Source organism: Oryzias latipes, chromosome 2, assembly GCF_053564925.1.
Source record: "Oryzias latipes strain Hd-rR chromosome 2, Olatipes_Hd-rR_3.1".
NCBI classification, from domain to species: Eukaryota; Metazoa; Chordata; class Actinopteri; order Beloniformes; family Adrianichthyidae; genus Oryzias; species Oryzias latipes.
In genome coordinates, this window is record NC_136238.1 from 37161662 (window position 1) to 37176622 (window position 14961).

The window sequence follows — 14961 nt, forward strand, 5'->3', positions numbered from 1 at the left end:
AGTTATCAGCGTGACCCGGAAGTAAACAGCAGCGCGCGGCGCTAGCAGCTTGTAGCTAGCTTGTGTTCAGAGACCGGCGGCGATTTTGTCTGGACAACAGTGACGTTTTTGGACCCAAAGGAGGATACGAACTGTCAGTTTCGAGTGAAAAAGCAGCGTAAAGAAGGTGTTTGTGGGAGTTGGAGCTGAAGATCGGAGCAGGAACCATGTCTTCCCTTCAGTCTCTGAGAGAGTTGGATCAGCGAGCGACTAGCTGCTGCTGCTGAAGAAATCTGCAGACTCTGTGAAGGAACCGTCTTCCAGTACGAGCAGGAGCTCTGTCGTCAGCGCAGACTGCTGGATGTCATCTGGAAACCACAGCTGCAGCTACACCACATAGGTATGTCACCTTCATCAGAGAAACACACAATTGAACAACACACGCACGCGACAATTATGAAATTTGGCCAAAATGTGCAAGAAATTTAAGCAAATCAGTTTAGCATAAATCTTCTTTAACTTCAGGACAATATCAGAATAGATGGATCACTGTTTCAGTGGAATTTTGCAGCAAAAACTACAGAGTAGTTGATAGCATGATAGCATCAGATACTGATAATTGTAGGCCGATGTTGGACAGTACAACGTCCTGCAGATGATTCCGATAAGAAAAAAGTTCCCTGATTATTGACCAATGACTAAAAGCTTAAACTGTTGTCGTTTTGTATGGAAGCGATTCTGTAGCATAATTAAAAATAAAAGTCAAAATCATAAATGCTTTTTCATTTTCAAAATGAAGCTGCATTTTATGACTCAAAATTAAAATGAAAAAGCAATCCACCAACATGCTTTTTCATTTTCTACTTCAACATTGATTATTCTGTCACTGAACTAAAATGATGAAGAAAATGGTATTTGACATCTCAGCGCCTGCTCTAAAGACCTCCGTCTGCAACATGTGGGCTTATTTTAGCGTTTCTGAGACCAACGACTCACTCGCTGTTTGCAAAACGTCTTCGACAGAAGTGTCACAAAGAGGGTAAAAGGTCAAGCTTTAACACCACAAATCTCACAAGATATTTGGAAATTCACCACCACGATGTGTGGAAAGAATATGAAGCTGCTATCATTGCAGTTTTAGGGGCCACCAAAAAAATTACAAGATATAAAGTTGTAGATTTACAAGAAAAACAACTTGTAAACTTAAGAGATTAAAGTGGAGGTGAGCATACAGAGCAGCAAGTGAACGCCACGCAGCAGCAGAGCAGACCGACTAAACTTACAGGTGAGTTGAATGTTTATTGATAACGTTTCAAATGCTTGGAAGCTCCTTTGTTTAGGATTTATTAATGTTTTATTTATTGATGGATGGTTTGCAGGATCTCTACAGCCGTTGATTAAGCCGTTGGTGTCCCTGCAGATGTCCACTTCAATCCTTTCTTCCTCCACCAAAGACCAGATCTCTACATTTGTGGGATTTTTCCATCTGAGGAGGAGGACTTTTTGGGTTTTTAAACGTTCTAATGCTAATATATCAGACTATTTTCATTCAACTTGTTGTTTTGTGTTGAAACAGGATGTTTCATCTGGAGGAGGGGGCATATGGAACACTGTTTTCCTTCCGCATTGGTGTTCTGCATATAACCGGATAATGACGTCAGGTGACAAAGGGGTTTCTGGGTATGTGAATGAAAGAAAATAAAGCTGCTGTCCTCTACACTCCATTGTGTCTTTGAGCTCCTTTTTTTATGAAACTCTGCTTTACCAACACTGACAATAATTGGATTTTGAGTCGTCAAAAGGTTCTGAATTTCTTTTTTTTTCAAACCTATCTGGAATTAAAGCTTCACAAAAGGATCCACATATTTCATCTTTAAGCTAGGCTCCAATAAACGGAAAACTTTGGTGTTTTTTCCTCGTTAATCTATGGCTTTGTTCTTGTAAATTTGACTCAGAATTCGTGATTAAAAAAGAAAATTCTATCAACTGCCCTAAAACTCCATTTTAAGCGTTAGCACTCATTCAAAGAAAAAAAAAAGGAAAGTTTCTGGGCAGGGGACTATTGCTGACGCATTTGAGAAGTATTTTAAAAAATATCAGTTGACTATTGGTATCCGTATCAGTTGTAAAAAGTCATAATGTTGCATCACTACTATCATTACTATCAATGTTTAATCTAAATCTAATTTGAATAAAAGTTTTAGCCTGGTACAATATGTGGATAATCTTAAAATGAACTTTTTACTCTTGATGATCAAGAATTTATTACAGATTATTAATTAGCCAAACCTCCTTCCATGCAATATCTTCAACAAACATGTTCCAATAAGACACTCCTTTTCAATAATGTTAAGCCCCCCCAACGAAAAAGAGAATGTTTCGCTTTCGTTTTAACCAGTATGTTAAGCCTCTTCGTGTCTCTTTACCACAGCTGAATGAACGGCGGCCCCTGGTCAATTGACGAGGCTTGAGAAATGCGTTTTCTGTGGACACTGCTGTCTGAGTGGGCTCAGATTTCCTGGGCTGGAACCGTGGACCCGGCAGTTGGCACCGGGTGTCTCGGTTCCAATCGAGAACGCCTGCAGGCCTCAATAAAAGCCCTGTGTGTGACTGACTGATCAGGATATGGAGGAGTTTTACTGTCAGTTTTCAGCATTAATAACATTAATAACAGCATTAATAATAATAACCCAACTACTAACATCACAGCATGAGAAGAATCTGGTTCAGTAGAATTCACTGTCATCCTCCTGGAGATACACTGGAGGTTCTTTTGAATTAAAATTATTACTGTGAACACAGCTTTATTTAAAATTGAGATGCTTCTGGACAGTTTAGTTTGCTGATATCTAACATGTGGTTTCCAGTTTAGTTTGTCATCAATAATTAACCTAATGAAATGTATTGTCATGAATCTTTTTTCACCCTGCTTATTTGAACATTTCTTTTTTTTCATAATGGTTACCAAACTGCATCAAATAACACAATGAAGCGTTCAGTGTCTATGAGGCGTTCATAGCTGATAGCAGAAAGATCTGTCAATGCTCCTTCATGCAGCAAGGAGCTTTCAGGCTCTGACTGAAGGAGATCCTCAGTGCTTTCATTGTCTCACACAGATGATGAAGAGGATTGTCCATGATGGATTCAAGTTTTCCTAACATCTTCCTCTCACCCGTCACAGTCACAGACTCTAGGGAACATCCCAGTACAGAGCTGGATCTCTGCAGCAGTTTCTCGACCTTCCTCCTGTTCCTGTCCATGCATCCATTCCCCACCAACACACGCCGTAGAAGAGGACAGATGCAATAACGCCATCATAGATAGTCTGTAAAAGTCCTCCAAACTCTGAAGACCTTTGTCTCCTCAGCAAGTGGAGTCAACTGGCCCTTCTTGTTCAAGATGTCTGTGTTAGTCATCCAGTTCAGTCTGTCATTGAGGTGAACACCCAGGTATTTCTGAGAGTCCAACGTCTCAATGTCTTTTCCTGGATGTTCACGGATAAAACAGGAAGTGACTTCCTTCCTAAGTCGATTATCATCCACAGCCTGACCATCTATGTGGTGGGGTGTATCCTCTTCACCAAGCGGGTAAATGGGGGCTTAAGAATGTCCAGGTTGTGTTATAGTTGCCCAGTGGGGGTAAAGGTGATTAGATGTAGGCTAACAGCAAGTTCAGTGTTTATTGCCCCTGCTCAGGCAGTCAACATACTGGGTGAAGTTGGGGTAGAAAGAGGGGCGGAGTTAAAGTCTCCAAATATTATGATAAAGGACTGTGGATGTGCTGTTGCTAGCTGAGAGACAGAGGTGGATATGTCTTCACAGGCTGCTTTAGCCTCTGCAGAGTGTGGAATGTAAAGAGTAAACACAATAACAAGAAACCCCCCCAGATTGTACGGCTGAACGCTGTCTGCTAACCGTTCAATGTCTGTGATGCAGTTTTTGTCTTGTGGGTTACACCATCCCCCATTAACGTACACCTCAAGCCCCCTCCCTACCACCGACCAGTCCGCTCTCACTAGTTGGAAATCCTCCAGAGTTCCCTCAGTTTGGTGTGAGGTCCATGAGCCACGTCTCCATGAACAGCAGGAGACTGCTCTGCTGGTACTCCTACTGCAGTCTGGTTAGCGCTGTGAGGTCCTTCATTATTTTTGGCAAATATATTTTATTCTCCATGAGGATGGATGGACGCTTGACTTGTAGCGTTCCTTCCTCTCCTGATGCTAAACTCAAATTCTACAGCCTCTCCTGTGACAGCGTAACTCTTTGAGAAGCTCCAGTCGCTTCTCTGCTAGCATGTTGTTGCCTGGTGACAACAGCTGATTGCACGTGTAAATAATACGCCTACTGATCATTTCAGACCCTGAACTGGTGGAAAATAATTCAGAAATGAGTAGCAGGTGTGCCACTACTCTGATCAATTGTCAAAAGTCCATGTCTGTACTAAACAGGTGAGCTGAGGTAACTGATAGCCTACTGTGGCGACCATCGCAATACTGATGAGAATCATTAAGTGATCTCTAATTTAGACTAGTTAAAAACATTTCAGTCAGACAACTCTTGCAGAAGAACATTTATTTCACAACATCTTTAGGATGACATTCACAATTTGATTCACAACTTCGTTTTGGCATAAGGCTCCGTTCAATTCCTTGAGACAATTATTTTTCCATACACTTTCGGGTAACAACCCCCGTAACGGAGCCCACAGGTGGAAGCCGGGGAGGAGGGAGGGGCAAAGAATGAGCGCTGAAGGTAAGAGAGAATGAACAATTGTACACCTGACTTAAATAGGACGCTAAGCAGGTGGGTTAATTAACAGACCCGCCCTAGGGGAGTAAACTGCAATTCTGCCGAGTGTCTGCCCGAAATGCGACGAGTCGCTTATTTCAGTCAGACAACTCTTGCAGAAGAACATTTATTTCACAACATCTTTAGGATGACATTCACAATTTGATTCACAACTTCGTTTTGGCATAAGGCTCCGTTCAATTCCTTGAGACAATTATTTTTCCATACACTTTCGGGTAACAACCCCCAACACCAAGATCATCCAGAAGAAGAAGAAAATGTAAATGTATAATGTATAATCAGTGTGTAAATAAGATGAGGTGTGTTTTCGGCAGCATTCCATTTTCACTTCATTTCATTTCATTTCATTTCATTTTCCAGTATGACTGCTATGTGTTTACCCGGCACCATTGACCGTTTGGCCGCTCCCTTCGAGAACCACTCTACGAAGGGAACATGCTATCTAGTGTATCTGCTATGTGTTTACCCGGCACCATTAACCGTTTGGCCGCTCCCTTCGAGAACCACTCTACGAAGGGAACATACTATCTAGTGTATCTGCTATGTGTTTACCCGGCACCATTGACCGTTTGGCCGCTCCCTTCGAGAACCACTCTACGAAGGGAACATGCTATCTAGTGTATCTGCTATGTGTTTACCCGGCACCATTGACCGTTTGGCCGCTCCCTTCGAGAACCACTCTACGAAGGGAACATGCTATCTAGTGTATCTGCTATGTGTTTACCCGGCACCATTGACCGTTTGGCCGCTCCCTTCGAGAACCACTCTACGAAGGGAACATTCTATCTAGTGTATCTGCTATGTGTTTACCCGGCACCATTGACCGTTTGGCCGCTCCCTTCGAGAACCACTCTACGAAGGGAACATGCTATCTAGTGTATCTGCTATGTGTTTACCCGGCACCATTGACCGTTTGGCCGCTCCCTTCGAGAACCACTCTACGAAGGGAACATGCTATCTAGTGTATCTGCTATGTGTTTACCCGGCACCATTGACCGTTGGGCCGCTCCCGTTCACCAGGGGAGCATACTATCTGAAGAGAGAGAGAGAAAAAGAAGACTGGAGGGGAGCCAACAAGATTACACAACCTGATTCAATTTAAACACCATGCATTTTATACTCATCATTCGCGGCTTCTACTTGAGGGAGGACTTCTCTTAAGATAATTATTTTCCTTACGCTTTAGGGTAACAAAAACCCCCAACGCCAAGATCATCCAGAAGAGAAAATGTGAATGTATAATCAGTGTGTAAATAAGATGAGGTGTGTTTTCGGCTGCATTCCATTTTCACTTCACTTCATTTCATTTTCCAGTATGACTGCTATGTGTTTACCCGGTACCATTGACCGTTGGGCCGCTTCCTTCGAGAACCACTCTATGAAGGGAACATGCTATCTAGTGTATCTGCTATGTGTTTACCCGGCACCATTGACCGTTTGGGTCGCTCCCTTCGAGAACCACTCTACGAAGGGAACATGCTATCTAGTGTATCTGCTATGTGTTTACCCGGCACCATTGACCGTTTGGCCGCTCCCGTTCGAGAACCACTCTACGAAGGGAACATGCTATCTAGTGTACCTGCTATGTGTTTACCCGGCACCATTGACCGTTTGGCCGCTCCCTTCGAGAACCACTCTACGAAGGGAACATGCTATCTAGTGTATCTGCTATGTGTTTACCCCGGCACCATTGACCGTTGGGCCGCTCCCGTTCGAGAACCACTCTACGAAGGGAACATGCTATCTAGTGTATCTGCTATGTGTTTACCCCGGCACCATTGACCGTTGGGCCGCTCCCATTCACCAGGGGAGCATACTACCTCAAAGAGAGAGGGAAAGAAATGAAATGGGAGCCGACATAAGAAGTACTCCTACCTGATCTTAGAACGTAAAGCCCACGTCCGCAAAACGCTGGCGGAACTATAATTCTAGCCGCCATGGACGACCCTAGGATGACACAAACTTACATCCAATACAATGCTCCCGATGACATCCTATGCCATGAATGAAATAACCCCATATTTGAAGCTTCCATCACATACTATGACGGGGTTAACGGCCATAAACATTTCATCTGGCATAATATTCACACAAGCTTAGTAAAATCCATTATTCTAAGCTGCCATCACACTATGACGGGCTCGACGCCATTATATACACATCATGCATGCTACTAACGCAGGCTTAATAACTGCCATTATTACGAACTCCAACGACAATACCACAACGAGCTTAACGGCCACAAAGTTTTCTCCCATTTGGCATACCAATTAAAATGATTGAATTGATACAACTTAGAGCAACCTAAATTTTGAGGCTTCCACCTGACAAATAATTTTCTTTCAACATTTATAATCCAAGAATTTCACACTCATTCTGCAGCTGACATAGATTGATTCAAGCCAGAAGTGTCCTTGGAACGCAGAGGAGGTCCACCACCCCTTCACTTTCAGTGCAGCAATAGGTACGTTGAGCAGTCATCGTTGCAGCACCAGATCAGGGAATGCATGGGTGACATCATTTCCTGGAAACGGAGAAGCTGATCGGGGCGTGAGGGTTCGCAGGCTCAGGATGCGATGCATAGATAAAAAACAAAGCAGTATTAGTCTTGACAAGAATATATAAATAACCCAGAAACTGATCAGTTTCAAAATGATTGAGATAAATTAAATAACAGTGCTTTTAAAAACAAATCTGAGAAAGTGAAATTTAGTAGATAGTTAAGGTAAAGACCCATTGTGGATTTATCGCACCCTAGAAACCACCATAATTACAAATTCCAACAGTGAAATAATAGTGAAATATATGACCTGCACGGAATCTTAACACCAATTTTTTGTTTTATATATTCCAATGATAAAAGTAACCTTTGACAGTTTCAGAGGGACGCACCTTCAGGAGGCCATCGAGGAGTAGGAGTAGTAGATGGGAAGAGTAGCCAAGGAGATTTGTAGATGAGGAAGGTCAACATCCCACGTAGCAGAGGATTACAGCTCGGCTGGATTTGATGCCTTGTATATGATATTAATGGTTCTCAGATTTTTTATTTAGCCAAGGGCGACTGGATACTGCAAAAGAGAACTTGAGAGCCATGAGGGATCATGGTTTTGATATTATTTTTTCTAGACTGAACCTTAAGCATTCAGAGGCGGAGTATAACAAGCCTCCAAATGGGGATGCATCTAGCAGAGTGCCATCTGCTTAGAAAAGTCAGACCGAAGACTGACTTGTGGACACAAGATTTAACTCTTGAACTAAGCTTGAGAGCGCAAGTGATATATTTCCTATGGTCAGGGTAGAAGTTGCTCAAAGTGTTAATTAACCAAGTCAACCGATGACACAATACTATCATTCAATATTGAAACAGCCTTAATATAATCTCCAAGGATGAAATAACCGGACGACCCCTTAAGAACCATCAGAGCTGTAGATTCTGGCGGCCGGTCAAACAAAAACCACTCTTCTTAAATCCTTTTCCCCCAAACCAGAAGGCGCAGACACAGGAGAACAAGTGGAGGAAGCCTGAAGACACAACATGCATCACAAAACCACTCCAGGCATAGAGAGGGAAAGATCAAACGCAAAACACGAAAATCCAGAACAGGAACACGCGGCCCAGGATCGAACTACCCCCAGCCGAGAAAACAAGGCCGCGACGAGACCGACACACTCACTAATGCGGCCGACGCAAGTCCCTGAGGACAGGGCAGGACCCACTGGGGTACACAGAGCAGGGAAAAAACAGGCGGAGCAGAACGTGCGGGGCAATGAATGAGGATCGCTGAGTGAATAAAATGAGCCATAGACGCTGCATAAGAGAGACCAATCATAAGGGAAAATGTCCATAGCGCAGAGACGGGTCCAAGAGACACTGATTCACATTCCAACTAACCAGCAGCTACAACAACGAAGAAAACAAACAGAAGAACCGCCATAATAATAAAGCCAGCATCAAATTAAAGACAATCAAGATTTACACACAGCTCCCAAAGAACAAAACAGCAATAGAAAATAAATGCTAAAAGCCACGATAAATTCAGCCAGCATGAGAAACCTGTCCAAACGAGGACTGCCAGCCTTCACAACCACAGAAAGGACCCCACAACCCCTGAAAAAAAAAAATAAAACAACCGGACGACGCAGAACTACGCAGCAGAAAAAGAATCAGAAGTGCATCATAAAGGACCCGAAAAAAACTACAATTCCCAGGGTCCTTAGGGGCGTGACGTCACCGAAGTAAACAGGAAGTGAGACGCAGCCATAGAAAACTACATGGGAAAAGTACCGCACGATGCTCACCGTGGATAATTGGGGTGACCACGGCAGACGAGAAGACCCGACTACTCCTGATCGGGGGGCACGGACATCCCGAACATTGCGGAAAGCACACCCCCTGCAGATGCACGCGACCGCGGCGAAACGAACGCGCTGTGCGCCGTCAGCCGCCCGCGGATCGGCAGCCGCCCGCGGAGCGGAGGAGAAATTAAGGAGAGCAGACGCGGCGAAACCAAAACCCCACATCAGAAAGATGGGGATCATCCTTCCCAAGGACGGGGGAACATGGCAAGACGCCGAAAGAGAAGGAGACCCGCGGGCTCGGAGACCGGCGAAGAATGAGCGCTGAAGGTAAGAGAGAATGAACAATTGTACACCTGACTTAAATAGGACGCTAAGCAGGTGGGTTAATTAACAGACCCGCCCTAGGGGAGTAAACTGCAATTCTGCCGAGTGTCTGCCCGAAATGCGACGAGTCGCTTATGTCTTAATAGTGTTTCACTGCAACTTCATTACAAATATTTACAGCATCTAACAAAAGGTCAAAAGGTTATGGCCTTGCCATGTGAAAGTTACTGAACCTTTGCTGAACTTTTGTCATGTTACTCAGCTGTTTGTTTTACAGAAAACTTTTAATTCCTTAAGTCAGGATAAAACAATAATAACACAAGTTTGTAAGTGCCTGAAGACAAAAATGTGTTGAGCAGGTTTCTTCAATGAATATAAATGTTTTTCCTCTCTTGTTTGCTCAGTTGAATCCTTCACTAAGGTCCAGCCATCTTGAATTTTCTTAATACTTGTCCTAATCCGTTGAATATAGTGAGGTCAGATGTCAAGTTAAGTCCCTTTGTGAAGGCCTGTTTACATAAATGTTTTAAGTTATGTAACATTGTTCCCTTGAACGTATGAAGGCTTGTAAAATGAAAACCAAACGTTTTGTAAAGAATACCTGCGGTTTCTGTGTGTGTTGAACAATTTAGTCCACTTAGATTTAGTTACCTGCAATAGTCATAAGTTTGTAGTTCCTTATCTGGTTTACAGTGTTTAGTTAATCTCTTAGCTCCGAAGTATAATCTGAGCCTGAATTGAGTGGTTTCAGTGCTAAAAAGCTTTATCTATGAAAAATGAAAAAAAAAATGTTTTGAGAATCATTACAATGTAAAAAAAATAGATTTTCTAAATAATGAAAGCTGAAAAAATGTTGGACATCAACTTAAGTGTTGTGCCGAACTGTTCTTGAAAATATTGTCTTACATGCCCCAGATGGGATAGCGTAGAGGACAGAAGGTCATTGACCACATCCCTTCTTGTGTAACGTGTGTTCATAGTGTGTTGGTGTAGGGAGTGTGTGAATTAAGAGCTGTAGTTGGTATTGAAATTGGCGGGTAATATTTCAGAAATCCTTAAGAGTTTTTTTATGTTAGGTGTTTGACCCGAACTTTCACCTCACAGAAAGAAAGGCTCTAGTTGAAATCCCAGCTGGATCCTTCCTATAAGGAGTTTGCATGTTCTTCTCGTGCCCCCGCCATAGCACCCGTAGATGTGAATATGAGTGTGTGTGTTTTTTGGTCATGTGATGGACTGGAAACCTGTCCATGGTGGACCCTGGCTTCATCCAACTTTAGCTGGTATAAACTCTAGGATTCCCATGACCCCAAAAGGGGTTCAGAAAATGGATGAATGGGTGGATTCTTTTTTAAATTAAAAATGTAAAGCAATTATCTTCTGACTGAAGTAATAAAAAATTGTATTGGTACTTAACAAAGAACAAATTGTTTTAAAAGTGTAAACAGGCTTCTTGTTGTGTTTGTGTCCCTGCAGTCCTCCCCCAGCATTGGATGACTGAAGAGGAAGATCTTTTCAAGCAGCAGAGGAACTTCAGAGTGGAACAGGAGGAACCAGAACCTCCACAGATTCAAGAGGAACAGGAGGAACCAGAACCTCCACAGATTCAAGAGGAACAGGAGGAACCAGAACCTTCAGAAACTAAAGACGAACTGCAGGAACCAGAACGTCCACATATGAAAGAGGAGCAAGAAGAGCTCTACATCTGTCAAGGTGAAGAGCAGCTTGATCTGAAGCAGGAGACTGATACATTGATGGAGATTCCTACTTATGAGGAAGATGAGAACAGTGAAGCAGATCTAAACAATCAGCAAAGCTTTATTGTAACTGATAGTCAAGATGAAGAAGGAAACCAACATGAAGAACCAACATCAACTACAGATGAAGAGACAGATCCACAGAAAAAAGGTCAGAGGAAGAGAAGAGACAGAAGTCATGTCCAAAGTATGGACAGCTTTCACATGTCAGCAGGTCAGTGTGACATCAACTTGGAGGAAATAACAGAAAAATGTGTTCATGACAAAACATTAAGAAAAATTGCTTCAAAGAAGAAATGGAAAAAAAAAGAGAAAACGAAGAAGTACTCTTGTCAAGAGTGTGGAAGAACTTGTACAACTGCTCAAAGTTTGAAGTATCACATGTTTACCCATACAGGAAAAAGGCCTTATTCCTGTAAAAAATGCGGCAAAAGGTTTGTTCAAAAGTCTCATGTTACGTGTCACATGTTAAGTCACACCGGAGAGAAGCCTTATTCCTGTAAGGAATGCAACAAATGTTTCCGGTATAGTTCTGTGCTCACTCATCACATGTATACTCACACAGGAGAGAAGCCTTATTCCTGTAAGGAATGCAACAAGGATTTCAGAAATAAAACTCATCTCTCTTCTCACATGCTAACTCACACCGGAGAGAAGCCTTATTCCTGTAAGGAATGCAGCAAAAGTTTCACTCAAAGGTCTCATTTAACATCTCACATGTTAACCCACACTGGAGAGAAGCCATATTCCTGTAAAGAATGCAACAAATGTTTCCGGTATAGATCTGTCCTCACTCATCACATGTTAACTCACACAGGAGAGAAGCCATATTCCTGTAAGGAATGCAACAAGGATTTCAGGAAAAAGTATAATCTCTCATCTCACATGTTAACTCATACCGGAGAGAAGCCTTATTCCTGTAAGGAATGCAGCAAAAGTTTCACTCAAAGGTCTCATTTAACATCTCACATGTTAACCCACACTGGAGAGAAGCCATATTCCTGTAAAGAATGCAACAAATGTTTCCGGTATAGATCTGTCCTCACTCATCACATGTTAACTCACACAGGAGAGAAGCCATATTCCTGTAAGGAATGCAACAAGGATTTCAGGAAAAAGTATAATCTCTCATCTCACATGTTAACTCATACCGGAGAGAAGCCTTATTCCTGTAAAAAATGCAGCAAAGGTTTCACCCAAAGGTCTCTTGTCACACGACACATGTTAACCCACACATGGTAGAAACAGCTTTGTATTTCCAGTCCAACAATCATTCCTCCTTTTCAGGAGAAATAATTGCAGGTATCACAAAAAATAAATAAATTACGGGTATCACTGTAAGCTTCATGTTCTGTGATAAATGATTTTTGTTTACAGAGGTTCATTTTTTAAGGTAAAGTAGACCTGTGTTTAAATTGAAGCAGGTTAGTTCATTAGAGAAAGTGTTTTTTAAATGTTCCTAAATAACTGTTTTTTTTGCCATTTCAGAAGCACCTTGTGTGTGTCAATTCTGAACAAAAAACTTTGGGGTTTTTTTTGTTAGTTGCTTTTAGGATCCTGTTACAAAGTGTCAAATAAAAGACAATATTTGTTAGTTTGTATTGGAGTTAATATGAAATAATATTGTTAATTAATTAATTTTGAAATGATAACCAAGTCATAGATCCATCAACCGTTACCTGCTAGCTAGTTTACCTTTGTCTACACCTGTGTTTCCAAGTGAAGCAGGTTAGTTCATCAGAGAAAATATTTATTAAATGTTTCTAAATAAATGATTTTCAGCTGTTTCTGAAGCCCTCTGTGTGTGTCTGTCATTTCTAACAAAAATGTTGTTTCTTGGTTAGATGCAGTTGCACTTTTAATAATTGAAACGTTTAAATAAATAAAACAATATATTTGGCAATTTATTTTTTCAGTTTATTTGAAATGATATGGTTATAATTTACTAGCTTTACTAAATTATAATTAATAGATCTATCAACCAATACCTGTTAGTTAAACTTAGTCTAGACCTTTTTAAAGTTGTGACCTAAGCTACATTTTTTTCATGATCAAAGTCACAGGGTGCACATTACATTCTGTCGGCTCTGCTCCTGCTCTAACACCTGGCTGTGGATCCTGCCTCTGGCTCGTCTTGCACCCTCAGTCGTCCCCTAACTCCATCTGGATGAAGCTCATCTGGTGGATTATTTAAAGATGTAGTTGTAGGGTTAGATAAGTTAATTGTTCTCTTGGGAGTTCAGGAGGGTATTCCAGAAAGCAGGTTATGCTAGCTCCCACGATAAGTTTGAGGCTAAGGAAGTTGATAACCTGAGCTTTTGGTTCCAGAAATGGAGGTATGTTTCCGGGTATGTCAAGTTGCCATAACAACTCATGCTCTGAACATAACCTGGTCTGGAGCAGGTTTAGTTGAAGGTTAGTTTGTTTTCAGAGAGGTGAAGAAGCATGGCGTGTCCATTTGAAGATGATTTAGTGGATGAAGAAGCTCAGATAATACTTTTTCCACCGTGAGAGGATGATAAGACCACATATGGATGTTGGAAAAATAAACTTTTACTTTGATCTAACTTAATTATTTGCTTTAGTTTAGATAAATCAATTATATTTAGTTAAGTCACCTTAAAAATAACAAGTAGTTATCAGACAGTTATTTTACTTTCATTCAAATTAATTCAATTAAGTAGGTGTAACTTTGGTGCTGCTGTTAGATCGGCACCGCAAGGGATTCTGGGATATCATTCCCTCTGCCTGTCTGGACAGATTTGGGTTTAAGTGTGGGTTTTTGACTAAATGTGTTTAGTTGTTTAGTTGTTTTACTGTGTTTTGTCTAGTCTTTGTCCTGCTATGTTTAATTCTTTCTGCACCATGAGTGAGAGGAGGATGAGCTAATTTAGCATCCCTATTGCTGCATGATGTTGAAAGAACTGAAGTTAAAGTCAGAGTCACAAAAAATGAATACATATATAACAGGATACAAATAACTGACAGAAAATATTGGTAACTATTAATTAAGTTTTTATTCAACCTAATTTATTGTGTCTATCCAACTCAATATTTGTTTATACAACTCAAATTTACATATTTAACTAACTTTTCTATTTTCATTTATCCTTTCATTTTTTTCTATACTTTATTTTATTTAACGTCATCACTTCAAGGCTGCTGCAATTTCATTGTATCACCATGTAAAATGTCAACAAAGAATCCTAATTCTGAACTTAATGTTGTATTACTCCAATTCAATTGAATGTTTTTCCATCTTAAATTATAGTACTTCCTGAACCCTTATATGTCTAAGATTGAGGCCATACCATATGGGGCTGACTTGGCCTTGCTAGCTGGGATACGGCCAACATCCAGAAATCTACCAACAGACATTTTTAGCTCTAGTTGTTGAACATTCTATGTTTTGAAGAGGCAGGCTCTTCTAAAAGAAACTAGCAGGAGCCCCAGCGCTGGTCTTTGCTTGGATTTGTTTTAGACTTGTTCAGAGTCAAATGCATGTTTTAAGGGGAGGAGGATTATTTTGTTGTTGCTGTTTTTGTTCCTATTCTTACAATCCACTATATGTCCCGTGTTGAATTCTACTATTAAAATGTGGGAAACAAATGTTTATCAAATCCAAATCAATCCAAAAGCCTGGAGACTGGATGGCCGTGGTCCTCCCTTTGACCTGGACAGTGGTTATCATGGCGACCTGCACACTCACCAAGCTGGAATTTAGAAGAAGAAAAAGAGACCAAAATGATTGATAAAGCAGGTTTTCCAGGGAAATCCCACAAAGTGCTTTCCAACCA

At 41.3% G+C, this 14961-nt stretch overlaps 1 protein-coding gene across 2 annotated transcripts; it reads left to right on the plus strand.

The window, feature by feature from the left end:
* Positions 1 to 241: 241 nt before the first annotated feature.
* LOC111946277 (uncharacterized) lies at positions 242 to 12957 on the plus strand. 2 transcript variants are annotated; one of them, XM_078937026.1, is made up of 3 exons: positions 1011 to 1264; positions 1359 to 1659; positions 10884 to 12957. In XM_078937026.1, exon 3 carries the CDS (start codon positions 10901 to 10903, stop codon positions 12404 to 12406), a length of 1506 nt encoding a protein of 501 aa, XP_078793152.1. In that variant the 5' UTR covers positions 1011 to 1264; positions 1359 to 1659; positions 10884 to 10900; the 3' UTR covers positions 12407 to 12957. The 2 variants fall into 2 exon arrangements, with proteins under 2 accessions (XP_023818376.1, XP_078793152.1); XM_023962608.2 differs by lacking the exons at positions 1011 to 1264; positions 1359 to 1659 and adding an exon at positions 242 to 379.
* The last annotated feature ends 2004 nt before the right edge of the window (positions 12958 to 14961 follow it).

Coding starts and splice junctions, on each gene's coding strand:
- LOC111946277 (XM_023962608.2), top strand. CDS start 10,901: ATGACTGAAGAGGAAGATCTTTTCAAGCAGCAGAGGAACTTCAGAGTG.